This window comes from Micropterus dolomieu, linkage group LG10 (genome assembly GCF_021292245.1).
Source record: "Micropterus dolomieu isolate WLL.071019.BEF.003 ecotype Adirondacks linkage group LG10, ASM2129224v1, whole genome shotgun sequence".
Classification (NCBI taxonomy): Eukaryota; Metazoa; Chordata; class Actinopteri; order Centrarchiformes; family Centrarchidae; genus Micropterus; species Micropterus dolomieu.
Genome location: NC_060159.1, coordinates 21,272,753 through 21,290,357, shown reverse-complemented (window position 1 = coordinate 21,290,357; position 17,605 = coordinate 21,272,753). Strand labels below are relative to the sequence as shown.

General features: G+C 36.8%; 2 protein-coding genes across 3 annotated transcripts in view; one reads left to right on the top strand and one right to left on the bottom strand.

Moving 5' to 3' along the window:
* The window catches only part of knl1 (kinetochore scaffold 1), a 16,443-nt gene extending 1,913 nt beyond the window's left edge, over window positions 1-14,530 (bottom strand). Inside the window, exons 1-28 of the mRNA XM_046060649.1 lie at window positions 14,293-14,530; window positions 13,199-13,233; window positions 12,959-12,995; window positions 12,789-12,848; window positions 11,507-11,589; window positions 11,369-11,424; window positions 11,256-11,277; window positions 11,087-11,130; window positions 10,933-10,985; window positions 9,986-10,715; window positions 9,754-9,812; window positions 9,333-9,522; window positions 8,723-8,775; window positions 5,810-8,386; window positions 5,064-5,178; window positions 4,236-4,294; window positions 4,037-4,135; window positions 3,841-3,956; window positions 3,591-3,681; window positions 3,232-3,348; window positions 3,057-3,144; window positions 2,812-2,874; window positions 2,687-2,726; window positions 2,478-2,582; window positions 2,211-2,311; window positions 1,831-1,896; window positions 1,540-1,649; window positions 1,198-1,319 (exon numbers count right to left, since the gene is read on the bottom strand). Coding sequence (XP_045916605.1) covers window positions 1,198-1,319; window positions 1,540-1,649; window positions 1,831-1,896; window positions 2,211-2,311; window positions 2,478-2,582; window positions 2,687-2,726; window positions 2,812-2,874; window positions 3,057-3,144; window positions 3,232-3,348; window positions 3,591-3,681; window positions 3,841-3,956; window positions 4,037-4,135; window positions 4,236-4,294; window positions 5,064-5,178; window positions 5,810-8,386; window positions 8,723-8,775; window positions 9,333-9,522; window positions 9,754-9,812; window positions 9,986-10,715; window positions 10,933-10,985; window positions 11,087-11,130; window positions 11,256-11,277; window positions 11,369-11,424; window positions 11,507-11,589; window positions 12,789-12,848; window positions 12,959-12,995; window positions 13,199-13,227 — 5,285 coding nt within the window. The 5' untranslated portion in view covers window positions 13,228-13,233; window positions 14,293-14,530. The remainder of the gene's footprint in view (window positions 1-1,197; window positions 1,320-1,539; window positions 1,650-1,830; window positions 1,897-2,210; window positions 2,312-2,477; window positions 2,583-2,686; window positions 2,727-2,811; window positions 2,875-3,056; window positions 3,145-3,231; window positions 3,349-3,590; window positions 3,682-3,840; window positions 3,957-4,036; window positions 4,136-4,235; window positions 4,295-5,063; window positions 5,179-5,809; window positions 8,387-8,722; window positions 8,776-9,332; window positions 9,523-9,753; window positions 9,813-9,985; window positions 10,716-10,932; window positions 10,986-11,086; window positions 11,131-11,255; window positions 11,278-11,368; window positions 11,425-11,506; window positions 11,590-12,788; window positions 12,849-12,958; window positions 12,996-13,198; window positions 13,234-14,292) is intronic.
* Window positions 14,484-17,214, top strand: knstrn (kinetochore localized astrin (SPAG5) binding protein). 2 transcript variants are annotated; one of them, XM_046060650.1, is made up of 9 exons: window positions 14,484-14,744; window positions 15,097-15,162; window positions 15,255-15,390; window positions 15,854-15,883; window positions 15,975-16,074; window positions 16,298-16,412; window positions 16,518-16,579; window positions 16,803-16,877; window positions 16,996-17,214. In XM_046060650.1, exons 2-9 carry the CDS (start codon window positions 15,141-15,143, stop codon window positions 17,119-17,121), a joined length of 666 nt encoding a protein of 221 aa, XP_045916606.1. In that variant the 5' UTR covers window positions 14,484-14,744; window positions 15,097-15,140; the 3' UTR covers window positions 17,122-17,214. The 2 variants fall into 2 exon arrangements, with proteins under 2 accessions (XP_045916606.1, XP_045916607.1); XM_046060651.1 differs by lacking the exon at window positions 14,484-14,744 and adding an exon at window positions 14,775-15,017.
* The last annotated feature ends 391 nt before the right edge of the window (window positions 17,215-17,605 follow it).

The following is a 17,605-nucleotide window of genomic DNA, read 5'->3' as shown; positions in this document are numbered from 1 at the left end:
GCCCAGCCAGAGCCCTGACTTAAACCCAATTGAGCATCTCTGGAGAGACCTGAAAATGTCTGTCCACCAACGTTTACCATCCAACCTGACAGAACTGGAGAGGATCTGCAAGGAGGAATGGCAGAGGATACCCAAATCCAGATGTGAAAAACTTGTTGCATCTTTCCCAAAACGACTCATGGCTGTATTAGATCAAAAGGGTGCTTCTACTAAATACTGAGCAAAGGAATACTTATGACCATGTGATATTTCAGTTTTTCTTTTTTAATAAATTTGCAAAAATTTCTACATTTCTGTTTTTTTCTGTCAAGATGGGGTGCTGAGTGTACATTACTGAGAAATAAAATGAACTTTTTTGATTTTTGGAAAATGGCTGCAATGAAACAAAGTGAAAAATTTAAAGGGGTCTGAATACTTTCCGTACCCACTGTACTTCAGTCCTGTCGTTATCATCTATGTTTCTATGTATCATCTAAGGTTCCCCCAATAATGACAGATCCTACATCTTTTTAGGGCTGTCCCCGACTAGTCAAGTCCTGCCTGTAGTCGACTGTTTTTGTGCGCGGCGATTGCAAGACATGGTGGCTCCGCTTTAATCTTGAGAAGCTGCAGATTCTATTCATTCAACTTACACTGTAAATTTCCAGCTAAACTGAGGCTTTTTGAAGACCCTTTTCTCTCTCTCGCCTGCCATTCACCGGTCTTGTGCAGAGTTTTGCGTGCATGCACGTTGCAGTTCCTCGCGGGTCTATTTCAAGTAGCCGGCTATTTAAAAAACTATATAATATTCCTTGTGTGGTTCATCAATGTTGATAAATTACCTGAAAGTCCCGCAAGATGCGGACAACTCTGCACAACACCAAAAACATTTATTGAAAGCTTTATTCTTTTTACATGTTTATTAACTTATTGGGAGAAAACTGGTAGTTTTATGTAAAATCAGACGTTGATCACCCCCATATCGCCAAAATGGCATTGGTTCTTCAACTGTGAGATTGACAGTCGAAACAGGCTCCGCCCATCGAAGCATCGAATCTTCCACTATTCGGGGTCAGCCCTACATCTTTTGTGATGTGATTTTCAGTAAATGGGTCTTTCTAGGAAATGGGTGTGCTTTGCACTTCCCTCTTGCTTAATAAAGGCTAAATCAATAATACAACTGTCTATAAAAAAAATGTTGTGTGGAAGCGTTTTTACCGATTGTCCACGCAGCTGATGTTGAGAATATCAAGCCTCAGACCCCCCCACATTTTCAGCAGACGCAACTCCTCTCCCAGCAGACGACAGTGACTCACCACCAGGCCCACGTCAAGGAGCAGCTACATACAAGAGAATAAATACTTCAGTTGTTGAACACAAATTCCAGAGAATATTTCAGGATAGTGAATTTGAGCTTTATATTGACTATTTGCATCCTCAGTGTAAAATACATTATCTGGAATGGTTTTACTGACTTTAAGATGTCTGACAATAAACAAGATATAGTGACAGTATAAGTAAATCTCTCAAACAACAAAACAGATCTCTCTTCACACCTACCTTTGGAACATGTCTGCTCGTTGGATACTTCTCCACCCAGGAAGTTTCTCGCTCAATGCATTGAGAGAGCAGTTTGTGAACAAGACGGGCATGGCACTGTGACTTCTCATCTAGTTAGAAAACAAAATGTACAGTAGTTTTTACAAAATCCCAGTAACAAGAATGACCCCCATGCATCTCTACTAAGAAACTAACCAATGTTTACCCAAACACACAAGATGCATAACACAGATTCTGACAATCTATAGCTATGACCACTCAAACTACTATTTATATAGTTTTTTTTCTCACCATCAATTTGACGTCTGAACGTGATGTGTGATATTTTCCTCTCCGACTCATTATCAGCATCATTTCCTTCAAAAACAATAAAATAGGAAAACATCATCTTACTTAAGAAAATATTATTCGTTAAAAATACAGCTTGAGCTTAGCTGTAAGTTAAATCAGAAATCAGTCTTTGCAAAACCTAGTCAGCAAACACACCCGATGTCTGCCTAGTAAACAGACAATTATGTGTAGTATAGGTGGTAAACAATAACTGCAAAGCAGGTCCTGACATTAGTGTGGCTAAAAGTGAAACGTGGTTTGAATTTTAAGTCTTTAGAGATCAAAAATGTTGTTTGCCTGTAAAACGTTACAAGCATTTCTACCGTCAACAAAACGCTTACCATTGGATTTTTCATATACCAACTGTACTTCGAAGGTCTTATGGAGAAAACTGTAGACCGAGCAGTTGTCTTTCTTCTCTCCCAATTTCCATTCATTCAAACTGATATATAAAAAAAATTACAATAATTACTTATTATTTACTTCAACATCTTTGCTACAAAAGCTAAAATAAAAACATAAGTGGAGTTTGGAAATGAGGTCCTACATGTTTTGAAAGCAAGTCTTATGACTCTAGATGTGAAAACCCATTCAAATCAGAAACTGACCTATGCAGCATAGCGACGTGGCTCTCCAGGTTCATCGTCTCAACTTTCAGCCTGCACAGTTTATTTGAATTCTGTTTATTCTGCATCTCCAGTTCAGATATTTGTCTATGGCAGAAAAAAAGAAAAGAATAAGAAACAAAAAAAAAAAGAGAACTTTCTATTTTTATAGTACCTAAACATGACAGAGATACTTAATATTCTGAACTCACCTGTCATTATCAGCCAAAACTTCAGTGACTTTCTGCATTTCTGTCAATAAAAATAAATCAATAACTTATTCAATTCAAGCACACAAAAATAAATAAATAAAATAATCAAGGCAATTACAAGTTACCTTTCTGAAGTGATTTCAGACTTGGTGCGTCTTCGAAACCTTTTTCTTCAACTGCACTAAGTTCTAAAGGAAGGGAAATACAGAGATGGTGTTACAGCCGTTTGAACGTCTGCCTGTCTCTTGTCGCAACACGTATACAAAAACTCATCCTCCTTTTGTTGGCGATAGTTGTTACTTGCATTCATACTGAGAAAGTGGCATTGTAAACTGGACAGCCGTGAGTCGTTTCCTCACAGTAGCCATACCTGTTTCTAATTCACAAATACAGTCATCCAAACTTTTAATCATCTCATCTGCTTCCTCGATCGTTCCTCTCAACCTCTGTTGCTCCTCCTGAAAAGATGATAAATGTAAATTACCTTCAACGCTCTCAAAAGATCCCTAAACGTTGTAATTCAGTATTTCTAGGATGGCTCTTACCAGATTAGCCTGCACAAGGTCTGCATACAAGACTTCCTTCTTTTCATGGGACTGAACTTTGCTCATCTTTCTGAACACGTTATTTCTCTCTTTTAGTTTGGCACCAAAGGATTTGAGCTGTGAATTCAAACAAACACAGGGAGGGTTAGGAATAAGATCGCATGGCCAAATGATACTCTTCCAGCTGCTACATCTCCTTACACAGCAAATGGCAGCAGCTAAATCTGATAGAATGTTCACCCATATCCTTTTAATAAAATGACAATTATACTGCAGATATTTATCGGTCAATTATGAAAACTGATATTTGCACTGTAGCGTTCCCACTTTATAGTCAAGTTAAAGTTATACTTTAATACCTCTTTCTCTGAAAAATGTCTCATTTCTTCCCACAAAGGTCTGTTCACAATCTTCAGAGGTTTTTCCAGATCCCGCATTCGCTCCTTCAATCTTGAAGAGGACATGTCAGCATTTTCAGAGACAACTTAAACACTTATTTTCATGTTCTTATCACAGTTTCTATCTATACCTCTTCCATGTCATATTTGGCAAACTAATGTATGTTTACTTTTAAACGTAGTCATAAATGTGTTATACAATTATACATACCCCTCCACCTTCTCTGTGAGGTTCAGAACATTTGTCTCATACACCATCTGTTTAGGACGGTTGATGTGTCTGTCTTTCAATAAATCCATTGGTGTGCAATCTGTGTCTGACAAAAGCTGAAAAAACAATAATAAGTCACATGACTAAACTGTTGTTTTTCATATATTTATGTTGTTAATATAAATGATTAACCCACTCTGCCAGGAAGGATACTTTGCCGAGGATTATGGATGACAAAGTCTATGTTGAAGAGTTTAAAGAACTCCAACACTGTAATGGTCCCATCCTCGAATTTCTGTAATCAAAAAATTAAAGGCAATAATTAACTGACATGAAAAAATGAAATGGTTCATTATAATTCAAAGATATATTTATAAAATATGTCAACAATATACCCTCTGTACATCACTGGCGTAGTCTTCAAGCTGGGATTCAAACATGCTTTGTCTGAAAGCTGAATAAGTAAAAATAATAGATTTATTGTCCAGACCCTGGGTAAGCAAAATTACACCAGCACATAGGATCTCAATGACACTCAACTACCGAATGTGAGAACACAACAACTTTATGTTAACATTCATGTAACACTTTGTTGTGTTTTTTTTTGAGTATTTGTAAAATGTCAACTGTTTTGATTTAGATGCTTATCAGATTATCAATTTAGTATGCGTGACAATTTACGAACACATCCTAACTAAGGGGGCTTTCACACCTACCTCGTTTGGTCCGGACTTTCAGGCATTTCAGTCCGAACCAAAATTGCAGGTGTGAAACCTCCCATGGACCACGGTCCGGACCAAACAGACAAAATGTGGTCCGACAAAAAGAGGTAGTCTCGGTCCGGATCAAACTGAACGATGGTTTGGTTCATTTCTGCTGTGAAAGCATTTTTTGGATGGTTCGGACTTTCAGACTATTTAGGCCTACAGGAAGTTTGGCGGTTGACATGTAAACCGGAAACAAACAAATGCACGGATAAATGCATTGAAATAAGGACAGATCAATGTGAAAATATGAACTTTGGTTCGGACCTTGTTGCGGACTTTCAGGTGCGAAAGCCCCCTAAGATGTTTTGTGTGCCTGAACCTAACCAAACTAGAAAACCGTTTTATTTGTGAAACTGCTCAATTGTTGTATTTCAACTAATACACAGCTAAAATGTTACTAATATCCTATAAACTACCTGTAGGCAGACTGTCTAAATAAAGTGTTAGCCAACTTACTTGATTCAAATGTAGCTTCACATCTGATGCTAGCTGTGTGACTGCTGGAATCACTGGTCTGGGTAGTCATGCTCGGAGCTGTAGTAATGTTACCGTCACACTCTTCAACATGAGACTACAAATAAAACAGAGGAACATAGAAAAACAAATCAAGAATCAGCACAATATTCACCAATCAAATTTTTTATACAAATACTAGTTAATAAAACATAGTTCAACTATGAATAGTTTTCCCTAGTTCGTTCCAATCCTGTCCACTATGCTGTTTTTCAAGTATGATTACATTACCATCAATGAAACTCAACACTTCCTACACATTTCAAATTAAATGTCTACCAGGAACAGGCTGTATTGTATGTCCTCTGGGTCACATGAGGGCTTTAGATGTGAAACAACAGAAAAGGAAGGGTTGAGTTTCAAACTTAACTACAATCAAAAGATGACCAAATGGAAACTAGCAGATTTAATAATTGCATAAAAACTGCATTTCAATTAAAGAATAACAACAGAGTAGAGAGTGTTTGACATGACTATGTTTTTGTACTAATTGAATTATTTTATCCTAAAATTATCATGATAACAGGCAAACATGGATAAAGTTTTGAGTTTGAAGTAACAGAAATTTAAAACCGGATTATATTAAGACATATTTCTAATATAAACCTGGTTTTAATAAAAGGTAAATAAAGACACCCAGATATAATTTGAGGTACTATAATACTCTAGAGTACTCTAATTTGACCTACCATTTTAAAGTCATCAGCCATTTCAGTGGAGGTTTTCATTCTCTTCTCATTCGCCAGACCATTTTCATCTGCTGGCCGTGGTCTCTTATTTCCATGGACAGCACTAATAAAGTCCTGTTCAAATACATCATCCTCTTTAAACTCAACCATCTTAAACTCCTGAGGGCCCCCCTTTTCAGTGGCTTTCTGAGGACTTCTTGCATCAAGCACTTCTGACATATCTTCACAGCTACCAAGCTCTTCATCGTAGATGTCGCTCACATCATTTTCAAGGTTGCTCAGTTGACTAGTAACATTGACAGTGATCGTCCTTGTATGCTCTGCCACAGAATTCACCTTCGTTGGATCATCTGGTTTGCTTCTTTGTGGAAGCTTGGGTTTGAAGCCTCCCACTGAGAGTCTTGACATAAGTTGTTTAGTCTTTAAGTTGAAAGGAGTAGTAGAGGGCTGTTCTTCTTGCGTAAGACATTGAGTATTTTCTTCAGTGTTTACCAAACCTATTTCCGGTTCGGGCTCCATTACAGGCAGGGAGTTTGGTTTGTCTTTTGAGATTTTGTCCATGTGGTGCTCCAGAGGGGGCAAAGGTGCTGTACAGCTGTTCAGGGCAATAGTATCTGGAGTTGTATTTATCATGTGGCTCAAACGCCTTACTTTTGAGTGAAGATCAGCTAAACTCATGCGTCTACACTTTAGTGAAGGCACTGTATCAACACCATGGCCAACAGCAGTTGGTGAACAAGCGTGATTTCTTGGTTTGGTTTCCTTTGAGTCTAGAGAATTTGGACAATTTATCATTTCCACACCATCAAGGTTGGATGAACCCAGCGCTCCATTGCTCTGTTGTGTAATTGCCTCAGCTTTCCTCAAATGGTCAGAGCTTGGGTACAAGTCTTGAATGGAAGAAAGACTTTGAGGTGGCTCATCTGTACATGTTTGTCCCATATTTTGGCCTGTTTGAGCTTCTGACATATCCACGCTTAAATTGTCTGCTGGACAGCCAGTTACAGTTTTATTTAGTGTCTTCTCCATGACAGCTGAAATTAAACCTGGAACTTCATTTTCAGTTTCCACGTCAGGCTTCTGTGGTTTAAGTTTGTCCAGGAAGCCATTTGTGTGTCCAGTTTCTTGAAAGGAAGATGCAGCAGGAACCACTGCTTTTGTGATCACAGGATTAGCCCAGGGGCCACTCATCTTAGACAGAGAGTTTTTAAGTCCTGGATCCAAAGTGTATGCAGATGAAGATTGGTTTCTTCGCCGACGACATGTCTCGCTTTCCCTTTCCTTCACAGATAGGATAGATAAAATGTTAGAATCTTGGTGTTGAAGAACTGAATCTGACACTGAACTGTTGGCAATGTTTACAGTGAGGCACTGGCTTATATCCATGGCTGCATCATTTGCAGTGAACCTCACTGTTTTCTCTCCGCATGGAGGTAAAAAGTCCACATTTTGGTGAAACTGTGCTTCCAAATTTGCGCCAATGTTTACAGTATGACTTCGTGTCACATCGATGGCCGCATCATTTGCAGTGAATCTCACTGTTTTCTCTCCACAAGTAGGTATAGATTCCTCTTTTTGCTGTGACTGCAGTTCCAAATCACTGTTGATGTGTACAGTGTGACTTTGTGTCACATCCATGGCTGCATCATTTGCAGTGAACCTTACTGTTTTCTCGCCGCATGGGGGTAAAAAGTTCACATTTTGGCGAAACTGTGGTTCCAAATTTGCGCCAATGTTTACAGTATGACTTCGTGTCACATCCATGGCTGCATCATTTGCAGTGAACCTCACTGTTTTCTCTCCACAAGTAGGTAAAAATTCCCCTTTTTGCTGTGACTGCAGTTCCAAATCACTGTTGATGTGTACAGTGTGACTTTGTGTCACATCCATGGCTGCATCATTTGCAGTGAACCTCACTGTTTTCTCGCCGCATTGGGGTAAAAAGTCCACATTTTGGTGAAACTGTGGTTCCAAATTTGCGCCAATGTTTACAGTATGACTTCGTGTCACATCCATGGCTGCATCATTTGCTGTGAACCTCACTGTTTTCTCTCCACAAGTAGGTAAAAATTCCCCTTTTTGCTGTGACTGCAGTTCCAAATCACTGTTGATGTGTACAGTGTGACTTTGTGTCACATCCATGGCTGCATCATTTGCAGTGAACCTCACTGTTTTCTCGCCGCATGGGGGTAAAAAGTCCACATTTTGGTGAAACTGCGGTTCCAAATTTGCGCCAATGTTTACAGTATGACTTCGTGTCACATCCATGGCTGCATCATTTGCAGTGAACCTCACTGTTTTCTCTCCACAAGTAGGTAAAAAGTCCTCTTTTTGCTGTGCCTGCAGTTCTAAATCTCCGATGATGTTTACAGTGTGACTTTGTGTCACATCCATGGCTGCATCATGTGCAGTAAACCTCACTGTTTTGTCCCCAAATGGAGGTAAAAAGTCCACATTTGGGTGCGATTGTAGTTCCAAATTGTTCACAGTGTGACTCTGTGTCATATCCATACAGGCACCATCTGGAGAAAACCTCACTGTTTTCTCTTTGCTGTCATCTTCAGCATCAAATTTAACCTTAGGGAGAAAAAAAACAACAAAAAAAATCACCTTAAGTGTACAGTCAAACAAAACACTATTCGACATTTTAAACTGGCATTACTAATTAATCATCATTTAAACATTTTAGAGCCAGAAATGTTACCATATTTTAAAATAATGAAAATGAATGTAATCACTCTGATTCTGTATAACTTGAATAATGTGTTTCTTTCAGGTGAATCAACATGTAAGACATACAGACCAAGTACAGATCGACAAACATTTCTTTATTTTTACAACACAGTATTCAGTGCAAGTAGGCTGTACATTCATTCATTCTGCAAAATACATATCACTGCAAGAAAAACTCACCTGATGTCTCCGCACCGCTGTCTTTAAGGATGGCCTCAATGAGGTTTCCATACCTAACGTGGAGATGGGGAATCAATCAATAAGAAAATCAACAATAGCAATTTATTCTGAAGTTGTTCTTAGTCTTAAACAAGTTATAAGATATAGGTTTTTAAATTCATACGTCATCGTTGACAATACCAATTTACTCTGACACCAGATTATTTGGTCAACATTTGAGTAGGGCGGAGTGATATCACGATAAACAATTTCATATAATTCAATAGTGATAATAATAGCGATAAATTTCAAACCATTTTTTCTTCTAAGTTTAAAGGCTGATTTTTGCTTCTGAGTGAAAGCTGAAGAAACCAGATTATTAATTCTGGTTTTTAAACTATTCTTAATGGTCAGAACATGACAAACACTTGATGCCTAACAGTTGATCACTTAACAAATCTGAGGTACATAAATATCTTACTAGGGTGTAAGATAAGTAAGTGAAGTGATAATTTGTTTGTGATTCAAATTAATTAAATCAAACATTTACATGATGTGTTGTACTGTTACTGAAGAAAATGATAATATCATTATTGTTCGCCCAGCCCTACATTCAAGGAAAAACAAAAACCTTCATTGTGCTGGGGCCTTGAAGTCATCTCTGCGCTCTTCAGACTTTCACTGAGGGGGCACATGTCTTGTGTGGGAAAAAGAAACCGAAAAGGATCATCTGAGCCAATGAGTCCTCTAATATGGCCTGTCTGAGCTTCGGTGTCCGTGATTGTCTCTGCACTGCGTTCATCTTTTGTATCAAGTTTGACCTGTAGAAGAAAAGACAGTATGTTATCACATACATAAAAGTTTACTTCTATGTGTAGTATTTAATGAACATTAAACACACCATTTTGAAAACTATACTGATGCATTTTAACAGCAGCTCAACTGACCAGTTTCCAAAACCTAATTTATGATATTACATACCATGTCGTACTTTCCATGCAGTCATTTGAGTCGGTTAATATCAATACAGTAAACTAAATTATAAACCTTACCTTGTGTCCTTGATTAGAAGCATTAAGAGAAGGATTCTTCAAGGATTTCTTATCTAAATCTGAAAATTGAAATGTAAAAAAATGTTATTTACACTGTATTCAATCATAACTTGTGAAATAATACCAGCATCCCCAAAACACACAAGACATCGTGTTTTAAGTCAATGAAAGCAATACATACATGTTGAAATATTGAGAAGATTAATTAATTAGTTGATAGAAAATTCAGTACCTTTAGTGTTAAATGATTCCAGTGTTTTCCTGCTCTGTTGTTGGGTCTTCTCTGCTGTCTGTGACACGCTCTCGATGCCAGAGTACATTTCTTTTGTGGGAAAGAGACACTGAAAGGGATCGTCGTCATCATAATCAGTGAATCCATAAAGTTGGCTCTGAGGTTCAGTCATATCCATGCTTACGTCATCGTCTGGATAGAATGCACTTCCATAAGATGACTGACCAATCTTCCTGGATGTATTTAGTGACTTTTCTGTCACAGCTGAAAGAGAAATCGGAGCCCGATTTTCTTTATCCACATCAGGCCTTTTCGTACATATCTGGGACAGGAAGCCAGAGGATGTTCCAGCAGGAGGCACCATTCTGGTGATCACAGAATTAACGCTGGGGCCACTAGGTCTAGAGAAACTTGCAAGGAAGTTTTCGAATCCAGGATCCAAACAAGGTACTGATGAGGATATGTTTCCCTTCTCTACACTTCTAGTGGGTAGTGATTTTAACCCACTCATGTTGAAAGTATGACTTAGGGCCATATCCATGGATCCATCATCTGCAGTAAACATCACTGTTTTCTCTCCGCTAGTAGGTAAAATGTCATCATTTTGGAGGGAAACATCTGCATCAACGCCAAGGTTTATAGTGTGACTGCGTGTTATGTCCATGAAAGCATCATCTGTAGAAAACATCACAGTTTTCTCACTAAAGTCAGTCCCAGTATCAAAGTTGACCTGGTGAAGATAAGTAGCTTTATGTCAATGAACGGTCACTAAATATCATGCTGCCCCCCCCAAAAAACAAACTCAGATGAACAGTGATGAGGCATTATAACAATAAAATAAATATAAATTATAACAAAGCAATTTAACCATTTGGTGGCTGTGACAGCGGTAAGAACAAAAACAGTGAAATAACAGCAAAGCAAAACAGCTAAGTGCTCAAGCTCACCGTCTCCCTTTGTTGAGAAACATGTAGAGGAGCATTCAATAGGGTTTCCATTCCTAAATGTGAAGATTTTAATTTAGTAAAAGATCATACACTTTAACAGACAATGTGAGCACTTGGTAATAGTTAAGAAAAGTTCATAATTGAATATTCCTACCAGTGATTTGTTGAATCCCATCATCAGCGACCACCACCTGGACCCTAATGAAAGATAACATAATATTTATGATATTAAAACAGACATTTTTTTACTGGTTTGGTGAGAGTGCAAGAGATAGTTTTTTTATAAATAATAAAAAAAACTCAAAAGGATCCATTCAACTTACCTATTCTGTGTGGCTGCAGCTGCTGTGGAATAACAAATGACAAACATTACAAAGCTGCTTCAATAAAATAAAAAAAGATCACATACTTATTCGTACTACATAGTGATACTTACTTGATGTTATTAACTCTTGTAAAGGACTTCGGGCAGGAGAGGCATTTTTTACTTCTCTGTAAAGATAAAATACTGATTAGGCTGAAACGTCAGTGTCACTGTGGGAAATTAAGCCCAACTATTTTCCTAATATCTCACTTTGAAAACAGGAGAACATCGTTGGCAGGCGCAAAACTGACTCTTCTTGAATTCCTCTTTTCTACAGGTTTGGCACACTCCACCTTGAAAATAAAAATGATATATATATATATATAGTAAAGTATAAATTCATAAACAAAGTTATTACCACAAAAAAAACCCAAGAGATTCCTCATGCACAGCAACAACAGTCAGGTGCAAATAGGACGCAGGATTTGGTGATCAAAAATCTAAAACAAACTACCGCACGCTGAAATTATCATATTTATTGTGAACAATGCATTTCACCTATGGCTTCTTCAAGTTCACACACTGAAATTGCAAATAACACTCACAGGTGTGCTAAATAGGTACTGTAGGTCACATGACCAGTAATCCCAATTTCCATTTTTTTTTTTTCATTTTTATAAAATCAACATCTAACAAAAATACTATAATACAAGCAGCAAAAACATGATTGAACATAGAAAAATAAAAATAAATAACATACATGAGCCACAAGAATCATTTCACATAGGGCTGGACAAAAATGTTATAATGATAAAAAGATTAATATCTTTCGATATCGATAATTATCACGATAATTATCAAATTGTTATTTCTTTTGGGTTTAAAGGCTGATTTTTGCTCCTGAGCGATGGTTAATTGTAGTTAACACAACAAATAGGCATGAATAAAATTAAGTAAAAGCTAAATTCAGTCCTTTTTCTCAAAAATATAAACATCTTATTAAAAAAATTAAGTGCTAATTCATTTATGATTCAAGAGAATAAAATCAAACATTTATTGAAAATATAGTTATTGAAAAAAAATTAGATTGCGATGATTATTGTTATTGATTTATTGTCCATCCCTAATTTCACATAAGGCCATAAAAAGACTAATATGAAGCTCATTGACAAGGAACTATTAAGTACCTTAGGACAGATAACCTATAGGTCCTACCTCTGTCCCACTAGCTGCGAAAAACACTGATGAAAAACACCTCAGATAAAGATGTCTAATCAAAATTATCACAAGAAAAAGCAAATATCCTGTGTTTCACTAAATCCATGAGGCTCAATTGCGTTCAAATCATTAATCCAAAGAGTCTCCCTTCTTATAAGTTGGTTAATCAGGTTACACCCTCTTAGCTTGGTTCTCACTCTTTCAATGCTAATAAATTTAAAGTAAGTTAGTAGTAGTAGTTTTTACTTGTTTAGGTGAGAATGTATTAAGACTGGAATCCCCATTTTTATATATAAACACAGTCACAAAATCTTCAATCAAGCAATCCATTTACCACATTTTCCTGTTGCACTGGTTCAGGGAATATGATTGATTTCCGTGGTGCTTTTAATATCTGAAAATTAAACATAGAAAAAGATATGGTTTAGACAAATGAATTGTTAAAAAAAATAAAAAGGCTAAAAGTATATATACTTTATCCATAAACTGATTTGTAGCACTAACCGAAGAAATGCGCCGCTTGGAGAATCCAGTGCTTTCTCTGTAACACACAACATGAAACACACTATTCAGCACAACAGTATATGCAGAGGGGTGTTTACTACTATATGTGAATACAGTAATATCACAAGTTAATGTTAATGCCAGGTGTAATGCTGGCCTTTAATGAGCAGACCGCTGCTTTGAGGTTCAACCACAAAGCACACATGGCTACTTTCTCTCAATAATATATTTTTCACTCACTCATTCTTGGCAGGATCCAGAGGCTCCATTTTCAACTGAGAACAAATGAACAAAACAAGGCTTGGTTCAGTAAATCACAGCTTCTGGAGTATATGATGAAACTGAAGTTGATAAAACATGGACATTTAAGTAGGGCTGGGCGATAAAAGAAATGTTTTATCATGATAAAAAAAAAAACATTATCATTCAATATCGGTAATTATCGCAATAAATGTCAAATAATCATTTCTTTCAAGTTTTAAGGCTGATATTTGCTCCTGAGCGAAAGTTGAAGAAACCAGATGGTTAATAGTGGTTTTAAACTATTCTTTATGGTCAGAAGAAACACTTGATGCCAAACAGTGGATCACTTAACAAATCTGAGGTAGAACATTTTAAACAATTATGATAAAATCTTTTTTTAACAAACATTTTACTAACTAAAATTAAAATATTTCTTCAGTCCCTTTACCTCAACAGAATAAATATCTTAATAGAACAATTATTCTATTGCTGATTCGTCCGTGATTCAACTTAATGAAATCAAACATTTATTGAACATTTGTTTTATTGTAAGTGAGATAAATATATTGATCGCTATTCTTTTATTGTACAGCCAAAAAATGCCTCATAATTCATTTGCATACAGCATGAATGCCCAACTTAAGCTGGAGGATTAATTTAATAACCAAATAAAGAAGGTATTGGGCCTCGGTGACATCGGGAAAATCAAGATTGGATTAACAGAAGTTACATACTTTTCCGTACGACAGTTTAGGATTTTAACTTAATAATTAGCAACGTATTTGCACAATATTCTATCAACAAAGACCTGGCATGATCAATGCATATGTGCGAAGTTAGCTGGATGGATAACCATTTCCCCTTTGTCAACAAACGCAACCGCCGCAAAAGACCGTTTCCCCAAAATTTTAAATGAGTTCGCATTTCAATTTAGTCATTACAGAGAAAACTGATCGTTGCTAGCTAGAGTAAAAGTTTAGTGCACTTTAACGTTAGTTAGTTAACGTTAACTAGCTAACGTTAATGTTCGCCATTGACATGGTGCCATTCATGATATGAAAAGGAAAACATACGAACACCACAGCGCATACCTTGTGGTTGTTATGAGACAATTCCTCAACGGATACGGTTGTGTTCTTACTGGTAGACTAACTTAAAATAGTTTTCATGTCGTTTATTCTTAGCTGGGTAGATCTGCGAACCTACAAACTGCAGCTAACGTCAACGACCATCGAAGCTAACGTCTTGAGTTTTGAATTTAGCCGCCTCCACGCATGCGCAGTGTACTTTAAAAGCTTATTTCGGTTTCTGCAGTAAAAGTTAACTTAACAAAAGATAGTTTATGACAGTAAGAATAACGTTTAGCTCGAATTAATCGAGAAATATAAACCTTCTGATGCTCATAAATACCGAAAAGTAGTTTTATCTGTACAGGAAATAACGTCAAGAAACCGGAATTGACCAAAGAGGGCGGGACGTTTTTGAATTCGTGCCGCTCCGTTTTGACTGTTGACAAGTCTCATATTTAACGGATCGATAAAAGGTAGGAATTTATGTTGTGTTATTTAACCATGTCACACATATTAGTATGTTTCAGTCATTTTGAACGCTTAACTTAAACCTAACCTAAGCTAACTAAACATTTGTGGTGATACTTTTTAGAAGTCCTTGTTGTATTTGGGAAAGAGCACCTAACTCCATTCAAAATCTGTCAATTTTTATTTTTCGCGTAATATCAAATATATTGGGCCTGGTATTCCATGATAACCATGATCCATACATATAATCAAAGCATATTTGATAGGAGCCTACATAGGTAAGTTATATTTAAACAGGTCCAGTAAAGATGTTCTGGATAGATTAAACGTGTTTAATCAAATTATATCTTCATACAGGTGCCTTTGTCATTGGTAGCATTGTATTAATTGGAGATAGAGCCATGTCTTCAAGAATCCCAAGAGGTGAGCAGAATTAGCTAATATTGCTGACTGAATTAAAGTGCCTAAAGTCAGACACAGCTGGTGTCTGATTAACAATGTTATGTGTTTTCCAGGTGTGCAATTACCTGCAGAAACAAAGAAAACCGTTCATAAACTTGAATCCAGAGACACAGTAACTGTGTCTGCAACAACAAATGCTGCCCAAAAATCAGATGGTGTCCTAAAATCTCAAAAAGAATATATATCAAGGTGAGAAATTGCAAACAAACTCTTCATAGTAAAAAAAACTGCACGTTACGACTTAAAATAATGGTAAACTGTTGGGTAGACCCGTAACAAATCCATCTAGGCGGCATGGCACTTGGGCTGATAAAGATGATCCAAACACCGCACTACACATGACTCCTCTGCCACAGGTAGACAAAATTCAAGGGGAAATACTGCTGTCAGGAAGTTTCAAATCAAGCGTGTTGAGTGTTGAACCTTTCTCCAGAAGGGCAAGGTGATATATAGAAGAAATGGCAGTTAAAATGTAAAATTAAACACATCCATATTGTAAAGGGATTGAGTGCCCCACAAGATCCAGAAAAGAATAATTTCCTTTCATCTCTTTGCCATACTTTAGTGCAAAGCATTATACACCCAAACTGTCAGGCTCCGTATATTTGCTTCACATGTATTCGATTGAATTTATTTTACTTTTGTCTTCCAGAAAAAATGCTGCTCCTAAAGTTCACAAAGTGTAAGTCATACATTACAGTATATTCCATCTCCTGAATGTGCAGTGCCCTTTGGCCACTTTTTTCACAACTTTATGTTGCACCTTTCTGTAGGGTGTCCACCAGGTATGGGCAACAGGCAGAGCTCAAGGAGCAAAATCAGCATTTGATGGCTACCAATGAGGAGCTGCAGAAAAACCTCACAGACACACAGGTGCAGAAAGCAATTTTAATGAAGTACTCATAACATAACTAGATACTTGTTTTCTCTTTGCTTGCTTATTCTTAACTATTATTTTTGAATACACCGGTTAGGCTCCTGGTAGAAAGCACATCAGCTAGGTGTGGTCTGGTAGTTAGAGAGGTGGTACCTCCTGGGCACTCCTTTCTTTTTTTGACTTTATGCTACAAAAATTTTTTCTTTGCTGTTATTGCAGCAAAGAGTAGCTGAGTTGGAGCTGCAGTTCAGTGACCTTGAAAAGGAGAATGCTGAAGTACAGAAAAACCTGAAGGACTGTCATGTTCTCCTAGTTGCAGCCAAAATAGACCCAGGTGAATATTAATCCTCATTTAAAAGGTGTGTTTTTGTCAGCTGTATTTCAGTTGTTGCTTGATAGAAAACAACTTCTTCTAATATAAAATCTCTTCAATTCTTAGTTTTAGGAGAAAGAGTTGGAGAAGCTGCAAGACAAAATGAAGATCAAAGAAAAGAAGTCATGGTATGTATATTTTATTTTAGTTTACTCTAGTCTAAGTCAACTTCAAATCAAAGTGCATTTAAATCAAACTCACACGAATAACTTGAAAACAGATGACATTACAGTTATGGAAACATGCACTTATAATTATTTCTATGCTACATAACCACACTATCTATCTATATCTAACTTTGGCTACCATAGGCAGACAGCTAGTAAACAACTTCCAATGTCTCTATTTCAGAGTGTTTCCACAGACCTGCTGCATGAATTAAAAGCATTTGGAGACGTTGCATCACAGCAACGGGCTCGGCTAGAGGTGAGTCAAAGTCAGTGAAACTTTTGTACTGACCTGTGTAACTTTGCTGTTAGTTGTAGTTGATTTAATGGATGGCTGGAATCTATTTTAAATGTTCCTCATTTTACACACTTATCAGGAAATCCAAACAACAATGACAGCACTCGCTAAAGCACGGGAACATATGAGGCAGGAAAGAGAGAACTTTTCATTGGAGGCTGCGGAAATGGAAAAAGCACTCAAGGAAGCAGAAGCTCTCTTGTAAAAGTGTACAATAGTTTTGTGTTTTTAAAAAAGTGTATATTTATGTAAAATGTGTGTTGAGTGTGAAACTAAATAAAGTATTCTTCTTTCTTCATGTTCCTTAGCCCACTCATATTTGAAACAATCAATACAAGCTTCTTATCAAACAGGATGTTAAGTTTTTTAAGTATATCACCTCATTTACAATTACCCATGTCCTGGTTGAGAGGAAACTTTATATTTAACAGTGTATCCTCAACTGAACATAGTGTGTGTGTGTGTGTGTGTGTGTGGTTTGGAGATCAGAGGGGGCTGAAAATGTAATTTAAAAAAAAAACAAACTTGGTACTTAAGCAAAGGTTTTGTGTTACAGGTTTTTAAATCATTGAAAATCAGTAAACTTCTTGTTCAAAGATAAACTATACAATGTGCTGTTAAAGCTATTTTCTTATATACTAATAACGATAAATTAAAATGTCAAGCAACATTCCAAGTTTAAGGTACTA